This window comes from Ornithorhynchus anatinus, chromosome 8 (genome assembly GCF_004115215.2).
Source record: "Ornithorhynchus anatinus isolate Pmale09 chromosome 8, mOrnAna1.pri.v4, whole genome shotgun sequence".
In the NCBI taxonomy this organism is placed as follows: domain Eukaryota; kingdom Metazoa; phylum Chordata; class Mammalia; order Monotremata; family Ornithorhynchidae; genus Ornithorhynchus; species Ornithorhynchus anatinus.
This window is the reverse complement of record NC_041735.1, coordinates 18,968,787-18,992,184: the sequence shown is the minus strand read 5'-3', so window position 1 is coordinate 18,992,184 and position 23,398 is coordinate 18,968,787. Positions and strand designations below refer to the sequence as shown.

The window sequence follows — 23,398 nt, the reverse complement described above, 5'->3', positions numbered from 1 at the left end:
AGGGGGAGGGTGTTTTCAACCAAATTGCAGTTCAGGGTCAAGTTTACTCACCCATGCTCAGGTGTGTGAAGGACAACAGCCTGATGGTCCAGGCTGGAAATAAAGGCAGTCTTTATTTAGGACCTGCTCTCCCAGCAGGCTGGACTGTATGGATATGATGCCAATCAAGTGGGAAAATGCACTGTGATTGTTCTGAGATGGTGTTAGGGGCTTTAAGTTGGAAGTGCAGTATGCAAACCAGAAAAATCAGCTTTCAATTTGAAACATAGGGTTGCTTCCTCTTGTGGAAACTAGCATTTTGCCCAATATTTTAATGGGCTGAATGCAAAACAGGCCAATGATTCTAAACCCTTCACTTAATTCTGAGTCCTACCCACAGAGGCCCCAAATGGACAAAAACACTCTTTGATAGGCGATCGACCCACGGTCACTGGCATGACAAGAAAGGGGCTGGGTTAGCAGACTCTCAAGAAGAAAGACTCTGTGTACTCTCTGGATTAACACTAGGGTGGATGCTGGAGTTTTATTCTCCCCACTCCTCCATTCACCAGGGCTTGGTAAAATCAGAATTGCATCATTCCCTGGATTGACTGGCTTCCTTATCCTACGCTTAGAGTCTCCAAATCGATTAGGACAGACTCCTTGTTGCACATTGAGATCCGACTTAACAGGACCGGAACTTGAAAATGGGCCAGTGAAATATCACTAACAAGAAAGAAAGGACCAATTCTTCCTCATCTATTTTCTAGAGCCACCTAAAAGCCTAGTTGAAGTAACCACATTGAGGGAATTTTTTTTTAATATAGCTATCTTACATCAAAGACAGCACCGAAATACTAAAATGCATGGTGGTAGATATCTCTATCTCCCTAAATTCTGAATTCGAGATATCAGAGAGGTTTGAAAAATGAACTCCAAATTTAATCAGTGAGACTGCTTTCTGCCGGAATTGTAGGGCTCTGGAACCCATCATTCAAATGATTCGGGGAGATCAGAGCACCCAGGTTCAACCAGGACCAATTCCAGAATCCTTTTCTCGTGCAAATAAGATGGGATCTAAAAGGTCACCAGTTGCTGGGTTGGGAAGATGATCCTGAATAATTCTCCCAAGAATAGCTCAGAGATCCACTTGCCTGGAGGACTTAAATGAACCTTGTTCTCCAAAAAAGTTCATCCCTGAAGCAGTCCTGCAAAATCAGGCTGGAAGTCGGCCGGAAAGTTCAAGATCTTACTTACCCCGGCAAAGAAAGCATTAAGGACTGATTTCTTTGCTGGGGTGAGTAAGTTCTTGAAGTTTTCCAGCTTGATTTCACAGGAACTGAAGGGATAGGCTGACCTTGGGATCTGTATGAAGCAAACCTAATGGCAGGTTGAACGATTTTCCGCAAATCTGCCTTAATCCTACCTAGCAGCACTAGCAACATCTCACGTGATTGCCAGTTTCCAATAAGAGGATTTGGTAACATTTCAGTCAGTGGGGACTCAAAGGCTGGTGCACCCAGGGATTGTTCCATGAGTGTGGGCTTCTGATTGGCCTGAGTGCCGGCCTGATGCCTGATTTCTGAGGCTTCTGGTGACATCACTGCTTCCCTCACCTGACTGCCAGTGGAACTGGGCTCTCTGCTCTAAGATCCCAGGGTGGGGTCAGAGACTGTGTATTCAAAACTCATGAACTTCTGGAAGCAGAGAGGCCTAGTGGAAAGAGCACGGACCTAGGAATCAGAGACTCAGGTTCTAATTCCGGCTCCGCCATTTACATCAGGGTGACCTCGGCTAGTCACTTTCTTAACTTCTCTGTGTCTCAATTCCCTCATCTGCAAAATGGGGATTCAAAACCAGTTCTCTCCCCTACTTAGACCGTGAGTCTCACATGGGATCTATTTATCTTCTATCTCCCCCAGTGCTAGGTACAGTGCTTGGCATATAATAAGTGCTTAACATATAACACAATTATTGTTATTGTCATTATTATTATCATTATTCCATCTGTCAATCAGAGATACCAGGGTGATCAGGGCCGACTCAGAGGCAGAACTAGTGGTTTGTGACTCTGGAAAAAATGATCTTGTTTTATGGTACAATCCCCACCAACAAAAAGTTGGCTGGCATCTCATGTTGGATTTGCCCCATGAACATTGAGGCAAAAACTGGAATTTTCCACAGGAAAGTATTTTACAAAATATATGCTGGATCCATTCAGTCGTTGTCATCGTCTCTCCCCTGGGATTTTCAATTATTTCGTCTGTTTCCTGAGACCTTATCTTGGAGAGTACTGCTTCCAAAGGTTTCTGGCATTTTCCAGACTAGACTACTTCCCCAAGAGGGGACCGTGTTAGGGCTTTGCATTGCAGATCTGACCTGTCTCGCCCAAGCAATCCCATCAGCTCCTACAAATTAGAGATGCTTTTGCATCTTGGGCTTGGGTGGTAGGTCAGGGCTCCTCTGGACAAGTGGCTGGAGCTGTGTATGTAAATGACCCGAGTGAATCCCCTACCTTTCTGGAGAGCAGGGAGGAGGTTCTCACACCCTTCAGATTTAGCAGCCAGAAGGAGGGAAGGAGGGGAAAAAAAAACAAATAGCAGTTTCCATAGTGCCCTGAAGGGGCAGGGGACAGGAGCCAGCTTCTGAGTCACAGGGATTTTTATTTTCTAGTGCGTGTGTTTCTAGGGGATTGGGCTCTGGGGAGAGTTGGCAGACTGCAGCTAATGCTCTCCGCAGAACCTTCATCCGCATTCACCTGGCCCAGTGAACGTCTTACTTAAAATACGAGACTTGAGCTGGGCCCTCCGAAAGAGAAGAAAAAGTCCCACGGAGGCAGCTGCCCTTTCCAAAAGCTCGGTGAGGTTTCGTTTTCTGCAGTGAAAAGTCATCTGGCAAGCAGCTCTGCAGGCGGCTCAACTCTGGGGATAATAATACCTGAAAGTTGATGATCACCATGCAGGCAGGAACGACAGGGTAGCCCGGATGTGAAATCCCACTGAGAGCAGGGGTGGGGTACCAATCTCACATGAGTCCTAGGGCAGGTTTTCATGTCAAGCCTCCTCCTTTGCCACCCTCCACCCTCCTGCTTCCTGCCTCAGTTCCCACAGTCGCTGAGCTTGAGTGGGAGAGGGGAGGAGCTCTAATCCAGGGCTTCTGGGTTATTCTTCAATCCTACAGATACCCTGCTGGGGCATATTCTCCGAGATTCAATTGTAGTGGTCCTGGAGGTTTAATGGCCCAAGGCACATAATAATAACAATAATAATAATTCTGGTATTTGTTAAACACTCACTTTGTGCCAGGCACTGTACTAAGGCCTGGGGTGGATACAATTATTATTATTATGGTATTTGTTAAGCGCTAAACGCCGGGGTGGATACAAGCAAATCAGGTTGGACACAGTCCGTGCCCCCCGTGGAGCTCAAAGTTTCAATCCCCCTTTTACAGATGAAGAAACTGAGGCACAGAGAAGTGAAGTGACTTGTCCAAGGTCACACAGCAGACAAGAGACAGAGCCAGGTCTAGAACCCACAACCTTCTGATTCCCCAGCCAGTGCTGTATCCATTATGTAACGCGGCTTCCCCTCCCCTTGCTTTTGAGCCTGTAGGGCCTGGGCAGCCATTCCAGCTGCCTCCATGAGGTCCCATCTCTGAAAGCTATATTCCAGTTGTATCTATTGAGTGTTTACTGAGTATAAGGCATGATGATGGGTATTTGGGAGTGCAATAGTGTAGTAGATCTTTCATGGGGTCCATCTTACCTGCTTGAGTATATCAAAGGGTTCATACTTAGGGCTGTCAGCCTTTCTTTCCTCTTAGAAATCCCACAAGATCCCCAATCTGTGGTTCTGTGGGTGTGAAGGGATCCCCAAATTGCATTTCTGAGAAGTTGCTTTCCTCCATCTTCGTTACCTGGATAATTATCATTTGCTTGCGCCTCCCCTACTTTGAAGGATATATAACTTCTGTAAGATAGAGCTATGTGGGATGACTAGAATGTGGTAATGAGTTGTGTGTCCCAAATTATTCCCTAAAGCTGAACCTCCCAACTTGCGATTTAGGGGAGAATCAAACTCTTAAAAGTTATCTTGAGGCAGATGCAGTGAAGCATGTCATTACCTATTCAAAGAGTTTCTGGATTTCCACTGTATCCAACAGAGCTTGCATAAGGCCTCTTGACGTAAGAACATATGGCAAGGTGGAACAGGCCTTGTGACATTGACGGCATGCAATTTGAATGATCTTGAGGATGCTTTTATGTATTTTTCACACAGTCACAAAGCACTACCACATAGTGATCCAAAAGGTGCCCATTCCTTCTAATCCTATTTTAAAAGCTTATTTTTCCTCAAATGAACGGCAAGGATCGCCTGAACTTCTCTTTGTTAATCTTTTCCTTAAAAAAAAAAATCCAGGAGTTTATGGGTTAAATAAGAATTGTATGTTTGAATTCTCTTGAATGCAATAACAATTTCAACTACTTGAGGTCCTGCTAATATCAGGGCATTGGGATTTTTGAAATCCCAACTCCTAAGGGAGGAAACACTATCTTCTTTTTGCTTTAATTGTCCCTGGGTTTTTTCACATTTCCTCGTAAAGTAAGGGAGCTCTGTGAGTCTGTCAGCTAAATCCGGTTTCACGGAAAGGATTAAGATGACACCTGTACTTGAATAGGCTGAATTTTAACTTCCCATAATAATGATGGTATTTGTTATGCGCTCTCTATGTGCAAAGCACTGTTCTAAGTGCTCTTCAATTTTGAAGCTAAGTTTCAACGTCAACATTTGTATGAGAAGCAGCGTGGCCTAGTGGAAAGAGAACAGGTCTGGGAGTTAAAGGGCCTTGGTTCTAATCCCAGCTCTGCCACTAACCTGCTGTGTGACCTTGGGCAAGTCACTTTATTTCTTTATGCCTCACTTCTCTCATCTGCAAAAATGGAGATTCAATACATGTTCTCTCTCCTACTTAGAATGTGAGCCCCATGTGGGACCTGTTTATCTTGTATCTACCCCAGTGTTTAGTACAGTGCTTGGCACATAGTAGGCTTTAACAAATAATTCTATTATTATTGTTATTATTTCTTGGATGTCTACTATTTGCTGAGCATTTTCCAGTCACATGGGAGCATACAGTGAGAGTAACAGGCTCGGTCTCTGCCTTCAAGGACTTTAAATCTAATGGAGGAGACAGGCAGACACAGAGTGCGTACTTATACATGGGAACATGATACAACAAAAGTAAGCAAAAAAAAATATATCTAAACTTACATGATTATGATGGCCAGGGGTGGCTGATGGATTGGCATGACCAGGGAGGTGAAGTCCAATCAGGGAATGCATCCTGGAGAAGACTTTGAAAGTGGGGGAGGGATGTTTTGGGGCAGATCTGAGTGGGAAAAGAGTTCCATGCAGGGGGAAGTATGTAATTCTAAACTACCGCACTGGATTCAGCCATTAAGTTCTGTAGGTCCCCAAGTAGGCTGGGTGGGGCTAGCACAAAGACCAGATTCAACTGGACCTTTGGCTCTGCTGTGGGTGAGCAGATTCAAAGGCAGGTGGTGGGAGCCTGGTTGGATTTGGAAGAAAGCTAAAGTTGGAAGAAAAGTGGTCCAGAACTCATGGAAAGAGGTTGTGTGTGTGGGTGTGTGTGTGTGTGTGTGTGTGTGTGTGTGTGTGTGTGTGTGTGTGTGTTACACACATTGTCCTGTACAGGCAGATCAGTCCCCTGAACTACTGGGTCTCAGAGCTGTAAGGTCTAGGGGAGCAACTTCACATCCTCGACAACATGAAGAGTGTGGCCTAGAGAAATGGCATGGGCTAGTAGAGAGAGTTTGGGCCTAGGAGTCAGAGGACCTGAGTCTAATCCCAGTTCCAGCACCGGCTTGTCTGTGACCTTAGCAAGTCACTTAACTTCTTGGGCCCTCAGTTTACTCATCTGTAAAATGTGGATAAAATACCTGTTTTCCCTCCCCCTTAGATTGTGAGTCCCCTGTGGGACAGGGACTGTGCCTGTCTGGATTGTCTTGTATTTCCCCCAACACTTTGATACAGTGCTTGGCACGTAACAAGGGCCCAACAGATACTGCAGTGGTTAAAGTCTACCAGAAATGAACCTGAATCCAATTCGGGTGCACCTGAACTCACTTCCAGGCTGGCTCGGCGCTTGGATAACCAAGTGTTGGACTAGAACCAGGCAAGACCAAGACCAGGATGGGCTAATTTAGTCCAAGCCCCAGATTTTCAGTCTGCACAGGGCCAATTTCACTTGATATATGAGATATATAGCTTTCCTCTCCTCCTGCTACACGGAGAAAGGGCTGGCCTGTGGAGCAGGAGTCTTTCATTCCAGGGAACACATGCTAATTCTCAGATTTCTCATGCTTCTTGCTTCTTACTTTTAAGTAGTTTGCCTGTCTTAAGCTAAATTGGTTCACTGATCAATCTATTACAGCATATAAATAAAATTGTCCCTCTAGTTGTTGGAGATTAATTAATCATTAAACTGGTAAAAGGATCATTCCCCAGAATAATTAATAATAATAATAATGTTGGTATTTGTTAAGTGCTCACTATGTGCCGAGCACTGTTCTAAGCGCTGGGGTAGACACAGGGGAATCAGGTTGTCCCACATGGGGCTCACAGTCTTAACCCCCATTTTACAGATGAGGTAACTGAGGCACCGAGAAGTTAAGTGACTTGCCCAAAGTCACACAGCTGACAAGTGGCGGAGCGGGGATTCGAACCCATGACCTCTGACTCCAAAGCCCATGCTCTTTCCACTGAGCCACGCTGCTTCTCTATTGCTTTTGTCAGTTTTGGTTTTAAGACTCCCTGCATCCAAATTCATGCCCAGCATTCCCCTCTGCAAATATAATTTGAGAACAAAGGCACTACCTGACTCTCTTGTGCCAGCACTGGATTTTGGCTTCGCCTTTGACTTGGGGGAGTGCTTAAGGGACCTCTGGGGAGCAGGATCCAGTCCCACTTCTTAGTCTGGGATAAGTATGGGGGAGTTGGGGGTGAGCTGGGATAGGGCCCATTCTCAGAAATAGACAAAGGACCCTTCCTCAATGTGCAGTTTCCCTAGAAAAGTGGAAGCATTGGCCCTATCCTGGGGAACAGCTCCATCATCCTTTCGCCCAGGGGGAGGAGAAAGGAATTGTTGGGGTTTTAACACTGGACAGAATCTCGACAGGGCTTCTAGGCCAGCCTTGCCCCATGGAAGGACTGGGCCATCATTCCACATTACCGTAGTTGATTGGAGGAAGGAGAAAGAGAAGGAGAGGGGAGAGTGTTTGGGAGCAAAATCAAGGCTCCTGTAGATTCTGGGGCCAAGCCCGGCACCAACATTTTCTTTGACAGGAAAAGAAGTAGATTGGGCCAGATTTTACTTCGTTTTACAGGAAGAGCCATCTGATGGATGATATCTGACTGAGAGCTAACTCCCTGCAGCATAGACAGCCCACTGGGGCTGCTGAAGCAAAGTCAAGAGTCACTGCTGAGAATCACAGGACCACCAAATTCCAACATCTGGGGGGGAATACATATTTCCCTTTTTAGCTATAAGCCAAAGCATCTGTTGGCTAAGTCTCAGAACTCAGAATTGATTTTAAACCTACATCCCATTTTCTACTCTTTAAAATTATGAACACTCACACACACACACACACACACACACACACAAATGCACAGTTTCTCAAATTAGCCTACTGTAATAGTACACCTCTGCTTCTGACTCCCTTGGGTCTTTTCATTTCTCTGGCAGGAGAAATTTGTCCTTCTAAAGTCCTTCTGTTCTCCCACAGTTCAGCATCCCACAGTTCTGTGCAGGGACAGAATTGCCAAGGGGTAACCTTAATGAGGGAGATGGCCTTTCTCAGAGGCTTCAAAAAGGCTGTAAGAAGCTGCTCAATGTGTCGTGAGCTGGGTCATCATCTGGTTTAGGGACAATGGTTCTCCATTTTTGAAATCCGTAATAATGAGAACAATAGGAGCATCTTTAAGCCTATTGATTAGAAAGTCAAGACAATTTTTCCCACGTTTCCTAAAGCTTCATGTTTTTAGCTCAATATTCTCTATCTCCGGTCCATCACGAAACACTGGCAAGCCAGGCGGGTGCCAAATATAATTTGGATAAATGTATTCCAGTTGGGAAATCATGCATATTAAATAAAATAATGACAGCTCAGAATAGTGAGTGTTATCAATCAATTAATAATATTAATTGAGTACTTACTCTGTGCTTGGGTGAATACAATAGAACGAGTAGATATGTTTCCTGCCCTGAAAGACATTACAATCTAATGGGGGAATAAACAATGAAATAATTTATGGATAGGCAGATGGAAGAAAAGTCGATACGAATATATTAGTGCTTAAGTAAAGGGCTATGTAAGATATTTGCAGAAGTTCTTCATCTGCAGTTGTCAGTACACAAGTGAGCTATTTGAAGCAGAAGTGTTGAAGTGGTAGTTACAGAGATAAAAACTGGGGGGAATAGAAATTAACTGGGGAAGGCCTATTGAGGAGATGTGACCTATAGCTTTGTGGAGGGGGAAATGTACCTAGAAGAAGGTATCAGTGTGTGACCTTAAGGGAAATTGCACCCTTTGGGCTCTATTCGCTGGATTGAGAATAAAAAACATCCTGTCAGGTAACTTAAGGATAGACTGGCCTATTGATTTGTTTGAAACCCAAAACACAGGTCATTGTTTTCAACTTTCACACAGATCCCTTCCCTCTTATAAGTGAGTTGGGAGAATAAGGCGGAGGTGAGGTATGACAAGGGGAGGAGCGAATAAGGAAGAGTTGGGGGTGACAAGTCCCAGAATGTTCTGGGCCTAAACTCAATGAGTACTGAGCATGCTGTGTCCTGGTTATAGAAATCCAACCATTTAAATAAGCAAGAGTCTCTAGGACTCACTTCTGGTAGTTTGACCAATTTAGCCAGGGCAGTTACAAATCCAGAACATTAGCATATTTTTCTAAAATTGTCCAGGAAAGATGACTTACAAAAATATGGAAGAAGCCCAGCTAAATGAGGATCTCTGGGTATCCTACATAATGATACCCATGCATTTCATTGCAGTTTCATCAGGAAGCAACATATCAGAAAATTACATTTAACTCCAGGGCAGTGTTACCTCATGGAGTTTTTAAGATGTATATCTATCAATAAATCAATCGGTGAAATTTATTGAGCATTTACTACGTACCGAGCATTTGGGAGAGTACAATAGAGTTAGTAGACAATACCTCCCATCAAGGATATACTTTATTTGCTAAAAATGGAGCTAATTTAGGTAGCCCATGTTGGTCTTTGATAAACTGAGCATGGAAGGTTCTCAAGTCCATCCGCGCTGTGCTAGCCATAGGTATAGTTCTTTAAGATTAGAAGCAGCATGGCATAGTGAATAGAGCACAGGCCTGGAAGTCTATTGGTCTCTATTTGTTGCTGAATTGTACTTCCCAAGTGCTTAATACAGTTCTCTACACACAGTAAGTGATCAATAAATACGATTGAATGAATGAATGAATGAATCAGAAGGTCATGGGTTCTAATCCTGATTCCACACTTATCTGCTGTGTGAGCTTGGGCAAGTCACTTCACTTCCCTGTGCCTCAGTTACTTCATCTATACACTGGAGATTGAGACTATGAGCCCCATGTGGAACAGGGACTGTGTCCGACTCGATTTGCTTGTATCTACCCCAGTGCTTAGTACAGTGCTTGGCACATAGTAAGAGCTTAACAAATGGCACAATTATTATTTAAGCCATCGCTCAGGATTATCACAGGACTGGAGGCAAGGCTGAGCCCTGCCCAGCTAGAAGAACCCCAAGCAGTGAGGTTTTCTTTTTCAATTTGGATCAACTCAACCAGAAACAGCAGGGTCAGGAGAGATTTGGGGAGAATTGGAGCATGGCCTGGAAAGCGCATTGGGTGGAAAAAACCATGACTTGTGGGTATTTATGTGCTTTTCGACCTGGAAAGAAGAAAAGCAAGTGACTTTATCTGCAAATTCATGCACATGTACTATTTTTGAGTCAACAGTTGAGACCTTTTTCGGTAAAAAGGATGCAAGAGGAGTCATCTAAAAAGGATTTTTATGTGGTTATTATTTATGTGCTGAGCTTTGGGCAGATACATGACAATCGGATAAGATACATGTCCTGTCGAATCAGGGCTCATTCCTAAGAGGAAGGGAGAGCAGGTACGTTAGCACCATTTTACAGTTGAGGATACTGAGGCAAAAAGAGGTTAAGGACTTGTTTAAAGTCATGTCTCAGGTCAGTGGCATTTCCATTGATCTTTCCACTAAGCCACCCTGTCCTGATGTTTGAGGTTGGAAAGACACAGTGCGCTACAGATATTTGAGTGACATGGACAGGGTTAGACCATGAGGATCCCTTCAAAATGAACATAGCTAGAAGCCCTTCAAGTAGTTAGATCTAGCCTAGCCTCAACCTCCTGTTTCATCAGAGCACCTGGATAATAAGTTCCTCTGAAACAATAGAAACCGATGCTGGGAAAAGTTTTAATCAGAGATAACCTGACAATCACTGTATCGTACTCTCCCAAGCATTTAGTACAGTGCTCTGCACATGGTAAGCACTCAATAAATACCATCGATTGGTTGACAGAAACCTCTGGGAGGAAACCAACTGGATTCAAATCCCTACAGGTTACGAGCCCGGGGATGGTTGTCCTACAGTTAGGCCATCAGCCATAAATGTGTTTTCACAAAGGAATGTGGGCGATACCTTGGTGCCTTTGCACAGTTCCAGGGAATAATGATGACAAATCATCAAGGATTCAACATTTTTGTGTTTAAATTGTGTTAATATTTAATGCTATAGAGCAATAAATCTTTTAGGCCACCAGAGGGCTGCTTAGTACATTACAGCTGTAGATAAAAATAAAACAGCAATGCACCAATTTCTAAACGGTCTGAAAGGAAGGTAAAGTAATTAAGCTGTTACTATTATTATTATATTATGATGGTTAATATTATATACCAGCCTTAAAATAAGTGTTGTAGTATGACAGCTGCAGGAATGCTTACTGAGGACATACTTGGGGCAGGAAATCAGTCATTTTCTTTTCTTGTTGTGCAAGTCACTGACTCTTATCTTCTTTTACCCTTAGATTCCCAATGTACTTCCAAACACAGCTCTTCATCTTCCCACTCAAACCTTGTCCTCTCCCTGTCTTTTCCATCATTATAGACACTACCACCATCTTCCGTGTTTCACAAGCCCGTTACCTCGGCATTGCTTCTGACCCTCATTCAATGCACATTTTCAATCTATCGCCAAATCCTGTCAGTTCAATCTTCACAACATCACTAAAATCCTGCCTTTCCTCTCCACTGAAACTGCTACTATGGTGATCGAAGCGCTTTTCATATCCCTTCTTGACCATTGCATCAACCTCCGCGCTGACCTCCCTACATCTTGACTCCCTCCACTCCAATCCATAGTTAACTCTGCTGCCCAGTTCATTTTTCTAAGAAACCATTCAGTCCACATCTCCCCACTCCTCAAGAACTTCCAGCAGTTGCCCAACCATTTCCACATCAAACAGAAACTCCTCACCATCAGCTTTAAAGCAGTACCCACTCCTACTTTACCTTGCCGATTTCCAGTTACTACCCAGTCCGCATACTTTGTTTCTCCAACACCAGTTTACTCACTGTACCTTGACCTCATCTATCTCAGCACTGCCTCCCTGCCTTCATCCCCTTTCTGGTCTGGAACTCCCTCCTTCTTCACATATGACAGACCACCATTCTTCCCATCTTCAAAGCCTTATTATAATCACATCTCCTCCAAGAGGCCTTCCCCAACTAAACCATCTTTTCCCCTACTCCCTCTCCCTTCTGTGTCATCTATGCACTTGGATTTGTACCTTTTATTCTCCCCAGCCTTGGCCCCCACAGTACTTTTGTACATATCTGTAAGTTGTTCATTTATTTTCACATCTGCCTCCTCCTCTATACTGTGAGCTTCTACTGGGCAGGATCCTCTACTGGACAGGGACCTCTACTGTCCTAAGTGCTCAGTTCAATGCTCTGCAAAGAGTAACTGCTCAATAAGTAGTATTAATTGATTGCTTGATTGGTTAGTCGATTGATCAGGAGAAGCAGCGTGATTAGGAGATTGATTAGGAGAAGCAGCGTGGCTCAGTGGAAAGAGCCCGGGCTTGGGAGTCAGAGGTCATGGGTTCGAATCCCAGCTCCGCCGCTTGTCAGCTGTGTGACTTTGGGCAAGTCCCTTAACTTGTCTGGGCCTCAGTGACCTCATCTGTAAAATGGGGATTAAGACTGTGAGCCCCATGTGGGACAACCTGATCACCTTGTATCCCCTCAGCGCTGAGAACAATGCTTTGCACATAGTAAGCGCTTAACAAATACCATAATTATTATTATTATTATTAGTCTTCCTCCTCTTCTTATGAGGAGTCCCACAACACACCTTCACCACTAAGAAATCCCACAGAATTCTAGTGCCAGAGATTTTTGAGGTTGAGTAGGGGAGTATCTAAGGGATGAAATGGACCAAGTCACCCTGTTCATAGATCCCCATGGTAAGAGCTCTTCGACTCTCAGAAATGCCTTTGACCCAGCTAGAAGTCCCAATCCCATTTTTCATGAAACATTGTCTTAAAGCAATGCCCCGGACAAGTATTTACAAAGAGAATGCTAACATTTTAGGACTGAACCTCCTCTTTAACCTGGGGTCTGGTTTCCATTTTCCCAGCAACGCCACCACATTCATGACCACTACCATTAGGATTTCCTGGAGGGATTCTTATTTCCCTGGGGCCTGGGTTTGACCTTGCTGAGCTTTAGCGATCCCAGGCTAAGCTTCCGGGGATGCTAACTTCCCATTTATCTTTCAGTAAGATAATCCCTTGCCTCAACGGAGCTGGTTAATATTACTGAGTTTATCCAGGTTGGTGTTTTTCTCATGTGTTAGTTGTTTGGCTTGCATTTTTATGGAGGGAGGATTTGCTTAGGGCAGCATGAACCCCAGAGACACCCTCAGGGCTGAGACAGTCTGCAAGGAGAGAAAACAACATTCTCTAGAATAGGGCCAGAGCCATGATATCACAGTCCTGGCTGGTGGAAAGACAGGAAGAAGCAGAGGCTCCTACCAGGGAAATATATAGAAATGCGGTCTAGGATCGAGACTCTCAGCAGTTCCTCTTGGTACGATTCACATTCTGAACTCTCCTCCTCTTTGTGCCCTCCAGGTGAGGTTTTCAAGGATATTTGTTTGGGATGGGGAACTCCTGTGGGTTCTTGAAGGGCAGATGCTTGTTTTCTCTTAGCTTAGGGTGTTAGGAACCACCAGATGGGGTGAGAGAGGCAGGAGGTCAGAGGAGGGAGGAACATACTATTTTTGTGTGCGGGGGATGAGCTGGTGAAAGTTGGGTAGGCAAGGAGGCAGCTTTCCACCATTCTCTCTTCGTTGTGTGTGAATGATGGCAGGGTGCTGAAGAGTGAGGTGTTGTTTGGATCTAGCAGGCTTTGAACTGGTTATAGTACAGTGTATCATACCCTTTAATATGTTTTCCTCGATTGACCCAAAGGGGTGAACACAGTTTTACTCAAATGTCCAGTGAGTATTATTTTGAAATCAACATCGGCATTTATTGATCATCCACTGGGTGCAGAATAGCGGAGAAGCAGTATGTATGGCCAAGTGGAAAGATCTCAAGCCTGGGAGTCAGGGACTTGAATTCTAATTCTGTCTCTGGCAATTATTTGCTCTGGGACCTTGGGCAAGCCACTAAACTTCTCTGGGCCTCAATTACCTCATCTGTAAAATGGGGGATTAAATCCTTTTCCATCCAACGTAGACTATGACGGGGAATATGGGACAGGGTCTGTGTCTAACCTGATAAACCTCTATCTACCCCAATGCTTAGAACGATGCTTGACATATAAGTGCTTAATAATATCATAAAAACAGCACTATGCTAGGCACTTAATAATATACAAAAGAAGTAAAAGAAGACAGTCCCTGCCTTCTAGGTGTTTGCAATTTAGTGTTTCAGACAGAAGAGGAATGTGACTCTTCTGAATATTTGTTCTGACAATCCCTCTTTCCTCTCCAAAATTCCAAATCCCTGCTGCTGATACTACCTGTTCTTATTATGATCATTATTAAGGTAGACACTGAAGAGTCTGTAGACCTAATTAGATGCTATTTCATTATTCATTTCAGTCAACCGAACTGCTGCTTTTGGCTATTAGGCAGAGACAACCATAGAACTGATGCTGTCCTTGACGTTCAGAGTTGGCAGTTGGCAGAGTTGGCAGTACTGATGGTGAAATCCTAACCTTGGGAGGCAGGGGAGGGACTAGGTGAGAAGACCAATTTTGGACGTGGTAGTTCTCCAGCATCAAGGCCATGGTTTCCGGAAGAGCAGCAGTTGTATGGCAGACTGAAGCAGACCCCTGATTTTTGGCTAGGCTGGGTGTGGATGGTTTTGAATTGTGGCTGTGTCTATCCTCAGAATCCTGTGATCCCACGGGAGGTGGGGAATCCATGCTACCTGCCTTGAAATTGATCCTGCCATAGATTTGCTCTGTGAGCTGGAGCTGTGTATCTCCTGCAACCTCACAGAGGTTGCCAAGCTGCAAGCTTCCAGCTTGGGATTTGAGAAGCTAAACAAGTTGGAGAAAAGGTGGGGAGGAGGAGGAGAAGGGAGAGTGAAGGTGGGGGCAGGGGGAGATAAAGGTTAGAGCTGCAGTTCACAGAGCAGACTGCAAATTGATGGAAATTTTTGAATCGCTCATTTATCTTCAAGTGGGGAAATGGAGCACATTAAACAAACCAGGCCATCAGGCACTGGTCTCGCATCCCATGATCTGCTAAATTAAACAGGATGGAGTCCATTGTTAGGCTGGCCTCTCTCACCCTGGGAGAGACCCCCTTAAGATCTCTATGATAACCTGCGGTTTTCCAGAATGGCTCCTACTTTTCCCCTCCATCATTCTTCATCGTACTTCATAACCTCCTCATCTTCTCTGCCCCTTCTTGTGCTCTATTTCCCTTCCTTATAGCATGCTTTGTTTCCCTGCATCCCGAAGGTAGGGACAAAAATTAATATTGAGCCAGATTTTCTCGGGGTCTCAGCTATTCTCGGTGAGGAAGACTTTCCTTTTTATCAGGGGCCCATGCAATGTTCTGACAGTTATTCACTAAATGGATCTACAGCTTCTGAAATAATTTTGTACTCTCCCAAACACTTTGTACAGTGTTTTGCATACAGTAAGCACTCAACAAATACGAATGAATGAAATGGTTAATATGGTTTCCCAGTGAAGCCTACTTGCTCCAAGGGAACAGATGATTCGCCTGGAGATTCTGTCTGCCCAGGGACTGTAATGCACTGTAGGAGCTAGATATCTACTGATTTGAGTTCCTTGGGGGCCGTGGGGCAGAACCAAACATCCACCTCTCTGTATTTTTCAGAGGCTGTTGAGGTTAGCCCAAGGGGGAGCTAGGATGTTTCTTTTCCAAGCTCTCATCCAATATTAATAATGAATAGTACAGAGAAAGGGGGATGCGAGGGGTCGGAAAACTATATGGTAGGACCTCTTCATCGACACCATTTATTGAGCACCTACTCTGTCAAAACACTGTGGGCACTCCAGTCCTCCATCAGCTCCAGACAGATTTATAAGCCCTGAGTAATACTGCTGAAGGGTTATTTTAAACAACAACAAAAAAGTCTATCAGTTAGAGAAAAGGAGTTAGTAATTATGCAGACCTATTACCTAACCATGTGAGGAAAAATATTTAATTATGATTGCAAAGTGCTTTACAGTTATTAAAGGACAACCTAAATGCATAATAATAATGGCAATAAAACTAATAATAATTACATCAAGTACTTTCTCCTCTCTTCTCCAAAAAACAAGCTCACAAATTATTGAATTTAGATGGTGATTGAAGAAATCACTCAGAGTCTAGTAATTGCCAAGGTTTTTTTTATTGTCTGTAAACTGTCTTCAGCCGATCAGCTGAGGGTTCCGCTTGAGAGTCTGTGGACAAAGACTTTACGTATTTATTGCATGGGACTTCAATTCTGTTCCTCAGATGCCTTGGTTTAAGGGCTGGAAGGTAGAGCGGAAGGAAGGCAACGCCAGTGGAGTATCCCTGCTGGAAGCCCTGGACACCATCCTGCCTCCAACCCGCCCCACAGATAAGCCCCTGCGTCTTCCCCTTCAAGATGTCTACAAGATTGGAGGTGAGAGTTCGTATACATGGAGTCCCTCGGGAACACTCTTGACCCTCTGGAGCTCGGGATTCTTTCCCTCCAAATGCTTATGCTTGGATCTGGGTTGTTTCTACTCCAGAGCAGAAACTTGAGAAGCAGCATGTCCTGATGGATAGAGCATGGGCCTGGGAGTCGAAAGGACCTGGGTCCTAATCCCGGCTTTGCCACTTGTCTGCTGTGTGACCTTGGGCAAGTCACTTCACTTTAAAGTTACCCCATCTTTAAAATGGAGGTGAAGACTGTGAGCCCCATGTGGAATTCTGCCCAACCTGATTAGCTTGTATCTGCCCAGTGCCATTACACATAGTAAGAGCTTAAAAAATACCATAAAAAGGAGCCATTGTCCTTGGGCTCTCTCAGCCCTGTCATTTCCCTGGTTGCAGTCAGGGTGGATGGGTATTGTTGTTTTGTACTCTCTCAAGCACTTAATAAAGTGCTCCGCACACAGTAAGCACTCAATAAATATGATTGAATGAATGAATGAATGAATCAATGAATCAATGAATCAGTGAATGGATGGATGGATGGATGGATGGATGGATGGATGGATGGATGGATGGATGGATGGATGCTGGAGGAGTTGGATGGGTCCAGAGTCGTAGGGAGGGTAGAAGGAAATGGCTGTCAAGAGTCACTTGTTCCGCCTCCTCTCCAACCTGCTGGGTCTCATGGAGGCTATCAGCTGCTCACTTGGATGAACAAGCAAGGCTCCAGAGCTCCCCAGGCAGTGAATCAGCAGTCTACTGTGTGCCCATCCTGCTGGACTGTACTAGACCTTTCGGGCAAGTGTTACAGAGGAAGAACAGGACAAGGGCCAGAATTCATAATCTGACAAACATACTAAGGGGCACAAAGCACAAGCGACAGAGGGAGAACAGGTAAACCTTCAAAAGGACTGTGCATACACAATTACAGAACCAAATACCTAAGTGCTGTGAGGTAAACAAGGTTGTCCCATGTGGGACTCAAATTTTACAGATGAGGTAACTGAGGCACAGAGAAGTTAAGTGACCTATTACCTAACCATGTGAGGAAAAGTATTTAATCATGATTGCAAAGTGCTTTACAGTTATTAAAGGACAACCTAAATGCATAGTAATAATGGCAATAAAACTAATAATAATTACATCAAGTACTTTCTCCTCACACAGCAGACACAGCAGACAAGTGGCAGAGCAGGGATTAGAACCCATGACAGGAGGGAGAACAGGTTTCTTACAAATAAGAAAACCGAGGCACAGAAAAGTTAAGTATGTGTAGCTTGAATAGACGTTGGGTGAGGAAGAGATGGAAGCTGTTGGTATATCTGTGGGGTTTATTTATCCATGCTTCCCCTGCAACTTCAAATGCAGAAGGAGCCGCACTAAGTTTGTCTCTCAGAATCCTCAGGTTTACAAAAAATGCATCCTGTTCCAGACTCTTTTCCACTCCACTGCAACCTCCTTCCTCCTCCTCTCTTCCCCTCCCACTCCAGGCATCGGGACCGTCCCGGTGGGCCGGGTGGAGACCGGGATCCTGAGACCTGGGATGGTAGTGACCTTTGCCCCGGTGAACATCACCACAGAGGTGAAGTCGGTGGAGATGCACCACGAGGCCCTAAGCGAGGCCCTGCCAGGAGACAACGTCGGCTTCAACGTGAAGAACGTGTCCGTGAAGGACATCCGCCGGGGCAACGTCTGCGGAGACAGCAAGTCCGACCCACCCCAGGAAGCAGCTCAGTTCACTTCCCAGGTCAGTAGGGTTGGGCTCTAGTTGCCATACCAACCAACTGATCTAGAAGGGCTGGTTGTGTTCAGGTGCTGGGTTCCGGGGTCATCTTCTCAGTGAGTGTGTGAGTTAGAAGGGGATGCCAGGATAAAAGTCAGTCAGTCTGCAGCTCCTGGTGCCCACTCTACACACTAAGATCATGAGGCATCCCAAAGGAAGAACAAGATCTGTTCTCTGCTCTTGAGGGCATTCAAGCCCATGGGGGAGCCAAAGGAGGCCCAAATTCACAAACACAAATAAGCAAGACACTCTACTAGACTCAAATGGCCGCTTAAGGGTTCAGTGTCAGCTAGGGATACTTAGAATTCAAATATATAGGCATCAGTCCTAGGAGAAACTTGAGAGATAAACAGAATCCAAATCATGTGAGCTTACCCTAAGGCTCTTTTTGGCCATTTTGACCGGTTTGGTGTGTGAACACATGGCAGGCTGAGGAAGCTGGGAGAGAGCCAAATTCAGAGGTCTTTTGGAGTCGATTCCTCATTACCTCAGCCGAAGGTGAGCCAAGTCTCCTGGCGTATGTAGGGCAGGCAGGTTCGATGAGTTCAGGTACATGATAGACACTTCCAGGCAGGGGAATAAACCTTCAGGTTTTTCACATATCCAGCTTGTGAAATCACACAACTGGGGCCCGCTTGGACTGTATGAATGGTGAAGTTGAAGGAGAAGCAGGCTGGTCTTCTTGTTAGCGTAGTGGTCTGAGGGACCTAGAGAGTGGGTGCACGGCTCTCCCGACTCATCCGGAGAGCATGTGAACTGCCATTCTGCCATCTTGCTCCAACAGGACTTCTCTAGGGGTGGAGCGAGACAGTATTGGAAACCACAGTCCGGCCTCATGCTGTCCATTCCTGGCACACTCCCCCCATCTACTCTTGATCCCAGCAATCCTTCCCCCAGCTACCCCGATCCTTCCTGACATTGCCCCAGAGGGCAGAGAGGAGGAGGGTGGTGGGGGCTGCTCTAGAAACTAGGGAGGGCATCAGGAATCAGGACTCTGGGAGGATTCTGAGTTCTACACATGCCCTATAAGAAGCCGACACAGACTGTGTCAGGCTTCAGGCTCTCCAGGAGACGGGAGTCTCGCTGGGCAACCCTGGTAGCATTCTCACATCACTCCTTGTTCATCTCCTCAAGAGAAAGTGTCAGCAATTCACTGGCGATGTAAAGCTCCTAAGTACATCTGCAGAGCCAGAGGAAGGAAATGTTACTGGATTGGAATTGGAGCTGGGTACCTTTTAGTTTCCCAAGAACGACTCAGGGCTTTGACACCTCATTAATTGAAGAGAATCACAGCTATGAGCTAATTTGACAAGTGTCATTTTCCACAGAGAATGGTCTAAGATATCACAAGCTGATTTTCCTCCGAACAGCGTTTCTGGCAGTCTGAGTTCCAGTGATCAGGAACCTTGAATAAAGACTTGGCTTGCTCTGCTTAACTTCTCTCTGTGCTTACTCAGAATCCTCCTGGTCAAAATGTTAATTAAATAGGGGGCTGAATTGTGTTTTCCCAAGTGCTTAGTACAGTACTCTGCACACAGTAAGGAGGATACATAGTAAATGGAAAGAAGACCTTGAATGAATAGTCCAAAATGATAAATAAAATTGAACTATGGAGGTGACCATTTTTTAATGGTTCTCGTTAAGCACTTACTATATTCCAGTCATTATAGTAAGCACTGGCTAAGATACAAGATAACCAGGTAGGACACAGTCCCTGTCCCACATGGCCTCACAGTCTAAACCAAAGGGAGGAGGATTAAAATCCCCATTTTACAAGAGAAGCAGTGTGGACTAGTGGATAGACCATGGGCCTGGAAGTCGGAGGACTTGTGTTCTAATTGCGTCTTCACCACTTGTCTTCTGTGTGACCTTAGGCCAGTCACTTAACTTCTCTGTGCTTCAGTTACCTCCCTTGTGAAATGGGGATTAAAACTGTGAGCCCCATGTTGGACATGGACTGTGTCCAAGCTGATTAACTTATATCTAACCAAGTACTTAGTACAGTGCCTGGCACACAATAAGCACTTACCACATACCAGAAAAAAAGTAAAGAAGTGGCAGAGCTGGGATTAGAACTATCTGCGTGGGTGGGTGTCTGATTAATGTAGGAATAACAGTCTCAGACTATATTCTCTTAACACTGTATCCTTTGCACCACAGGTGATTATTCTAAATCACCCTGGCCAGATCAGCGCTGGGTACTCCCCTGTCATCGACTGCCACACAGCCCACATTGCCTGCAAGTTCGCCGAGCTGAAGGAGAAGATTGACCGACGTTCTGGCAAGAAGCTGGAGGACAACCCCAAGTCCTTGAAATCTGGGGATGCCGCCATCGTGGAGATGATCCCGGGAAAACCTATGTGTGTGGAGAGCTTCTCCCAGTACCCACCCCTTGGTGAGAATTGGTTCCACTTCTCTATCTCCCTTGGACAGTCTTCCTCCCCAACCCCAGTCACCCTGCATCCCTCTCCCATTGAGAGTGAGTGGCCTGGTTATTTTCGAGGGGGTCAGATCCCACAGAGATATCTGGGGAGCTATGAGGCATCTCCCTCATCCCAAGAATGATTTGAGCTCTGCATTCCCAGGGATGGTAGGTAACAGGGAGGTCAGGATCTTCAGAGCCTTGGGTTGGCCATGGGATAAAGGACTCACTTTGCCATGTCTGAGGCAGGTTCAGCCTCAGGCCTCTAGAAGCTGTAGGGACTCAGTGGCCCAAAGGACGATAGGAAGACTGCAGCCTGGCCTCAGTGTTCCAATCAACTCCATGGCAGACTCAGGAAGAGCCTGAAGTTTCTTGGTCAAACCAGACCCTTAGGGCAATCAGAAAAGTCCAATCTTCCTGAGATCTTTCATGCAGGAGAGGCCTCCGTGCCAGACCATTGTCCCCAAGCCCTTGCAGACCAGTTCCACCCCTGCCTGGGCCATTGTAGGGGTACCAGGGAAGACCAGGAACCAGGGGGTTCCAAGCCAACTGCTTTTTAAATGAAAGGACTCCAAAAGACTCTTGGGACACTTTGTTATTTTTACTTTGAGCCCACTCATCTTTTGAACACTTCCTCTTCAGGCCTAGGAGATTTCCCCATCCCCATTCTTCTCATTATTATTAATCGTATCTATTGAGGACTTACTGTGGGCAAAGCACTGTACTAAGCCCTCGAGAGAGTGCAATACAACATCAGCCATGTTCCCTGCCCAAAACAAGCTCACAGTCTAGGGATTTCTATGCCAGGTAGTTATTATTGGCTGTGGATTCCCAACAGTACTCTGCCTTCATGCATGGATTGCTTTGAGGTTGTTTGCTGACCTACCTGTATGGGTACGGAGATGCCATACACCCCATACACACTCCGTGGCTATTTCAAAAGAAACATACACCATTGGACTGGGCTATGGTCTCAACAGTGAATGTTTCCATTTGAACTACTGATGCATCCTTGCTTGTTCATGGTGGCCGTTCCTGAGGTGATTGAATTGCTTGGGGCAGATTTCTCCTCAAAAGAAAACTCATAGCCTTCCAGAGCCAGGACTCAGATGGAAAAAGCAAGCGCGTTTAAGCTTCTTGACAGTCAGCTGGCTCTGCCAAAGCCAATAATTATGCTCTATTTCAAGTGCTGTAACTGAGGACCAACTACCTGTAATCTTCTTGCTCTTCCTTCCTACCCTTCTGCCCCTCTCAGAGCACAAGGAGTTCAAAGTGGCTGGTGCCATCTCCATCCCTGACCCTGTCAGTGACCCTGCATGGACATCTAACATCCCTAATTCTAAATCCTTAACTATGGACTCCTCTCTCTGACCTTTGGGAAGAAGGCCTAGTCCGCGCCCCATGCTGAGACTCCTTTTCCACTTTCTTCTTCCATTCCCCTCATTCCCGTTTTTCCTTCTCACTCCCTCTTTCTCTCCTTTGCCCTTTCTCTCCCTTTTCTGCCCTTTCCCCTTCTGCTCCACCCCCTGCCCACCCTACCATATCTTCTGTTTTCTACTGAGGGAATTTAGGAGCCTGCCTGTCTTTTCCGACATCTGGTGTTAAGTGGCATTATCCTGGATTGTACTCTCAGAAGTCCAGTCTCCTGGAACTAGGAAACTCAGTGGTGTTTTACCTAGGTTTGAGGAATTGGAGCATGGGGAGACGAGGGACTCATTTGGAAACTAAATGGTTTCAAACACCACAATGACTCTGGTTTGATCCCTGGAGACAGCTGGCCACCAGACATTGATGCACCTATGACTTCCTCCCTTTCCTCCTTAGCAGGCCATGCAGAACTTGGGTTGAGTCATGTCCTTCCCTCCTCTAAGTCCGTTTTCTTCACTAGTCTTCCGCCAGCCTCCCTGGAGAGCTAAAATAGGCTCAGGGCGAATAATCCCAGGTTAAGAAATACCTGGGTTAGAATGGAGTCTGAGAGCCCAGATTCTGCTGGTCATTGTGTCCCAGCAACTTGGGGAGAAGAAGGTAGGGTTTTTCCCAGCCGAAGGCTGTGTTGCTGCCCCTTCTGGAAATTCAGAGACAGGCTCCCAAATGGGCAGTTCCAGGCCATTTAGGCACTGAACCAGTGAGCTTGTCTCTCCCTGAAGGTACTTAGAACAAACTTCCCTGCCCCACCTCCACTCTATTTCCTTTGACACGAGACTGAGGCTAAAGAAAGACTTCTTCCTAGGGCCTCTCTGAATGTATGGATCCTGGAGGGACTTCCTCAGGACCTGGACAATTGAACCAAACATCCCCCGTGCCCTCACTCTCTCTCTCTCTCTCTTCCCTCCTCCATCTGCTCCCACAGGCCGCTTTGCCGTGCGCGACATGAGGCAGACCGTGGCCGTGGGCGTCATCAAGAACGTGGAGAAGAAGAGCGGTGGGGCTGGCAAGGTCACCAAGTCTGCACAGAAGGCCCAGAAGGCTGGCAAATGAATTGTAGGCTCCCCGTGCATCGCGCAGAGACCATCCCCCTCTCCCGGACGCTGTCACCTTCTCCCCGAGGCGCATGTGTGCACATCCGCTTGTAAGAGTTTAAATGTCAACGACTGGATGCTCACCATTAAGGTCCAGTGGAAATTCTTTAAAAGGAAAAGCATGTTCCAGAGTTTGTGAGGCTTCGTGTTAATTTTACCAATAAACTGGTACAACATCCACAGTGTGAGAGAGCCATGTGTGTGCTTTGGCTTAGGGTGGAAGGGTTGGGGAGGCCCATTAATGCCTCTGTGGCTTTGCCTAGGGTAGCCCGTGAGACCCTCCATCCCCTTTGGAGGAATTAGGAATTACATTAATTGGAATTGGAAATTAGTTCTGCTAAACACTGGAGTAGATGTGGGGGTGGGCTGGTTATAAGTTAAAAGATTTCCTTTTAAACATATATACACACAAA

General features: G+C 45.6%; 1 protein-coding gene across 1 annotated transcript in view; it reads left to right on the top strand.

The window, feature by feature from the left end:
• EEF1A2 (eukaryotic translation elongation factor 1 alpha 2) overlaps positions 1-23,170 on the top strand; it is a 34,899-nt gene extending 11,729 nt beyond the window's left edge. Inside the window, exons 5-8 of the mRNA XM_001507841.5 lie at positions 16,097-16,247; positions 17,752-18,008; positions 20,205-20,439; positions 22,817-23,170. Coding sequence (XP_001507891.1) covers positions 16,097-16,247; positions 17,752-18,008; positions 20,205-20,439; positions 22,817-22,944 — 771 coding nt within the window. The 3' untranslated portion in view covers positions 22,945-23,170. The remainder of the gene's footprint in view (positions 1-16,096; positions 16,248-17,751; positions 18,009-20,204; positions 20,440-22,816) is intronic.
• The last annotated feature ends 228 nt before the right edge of the window (positions 23,171-23,398 follow it).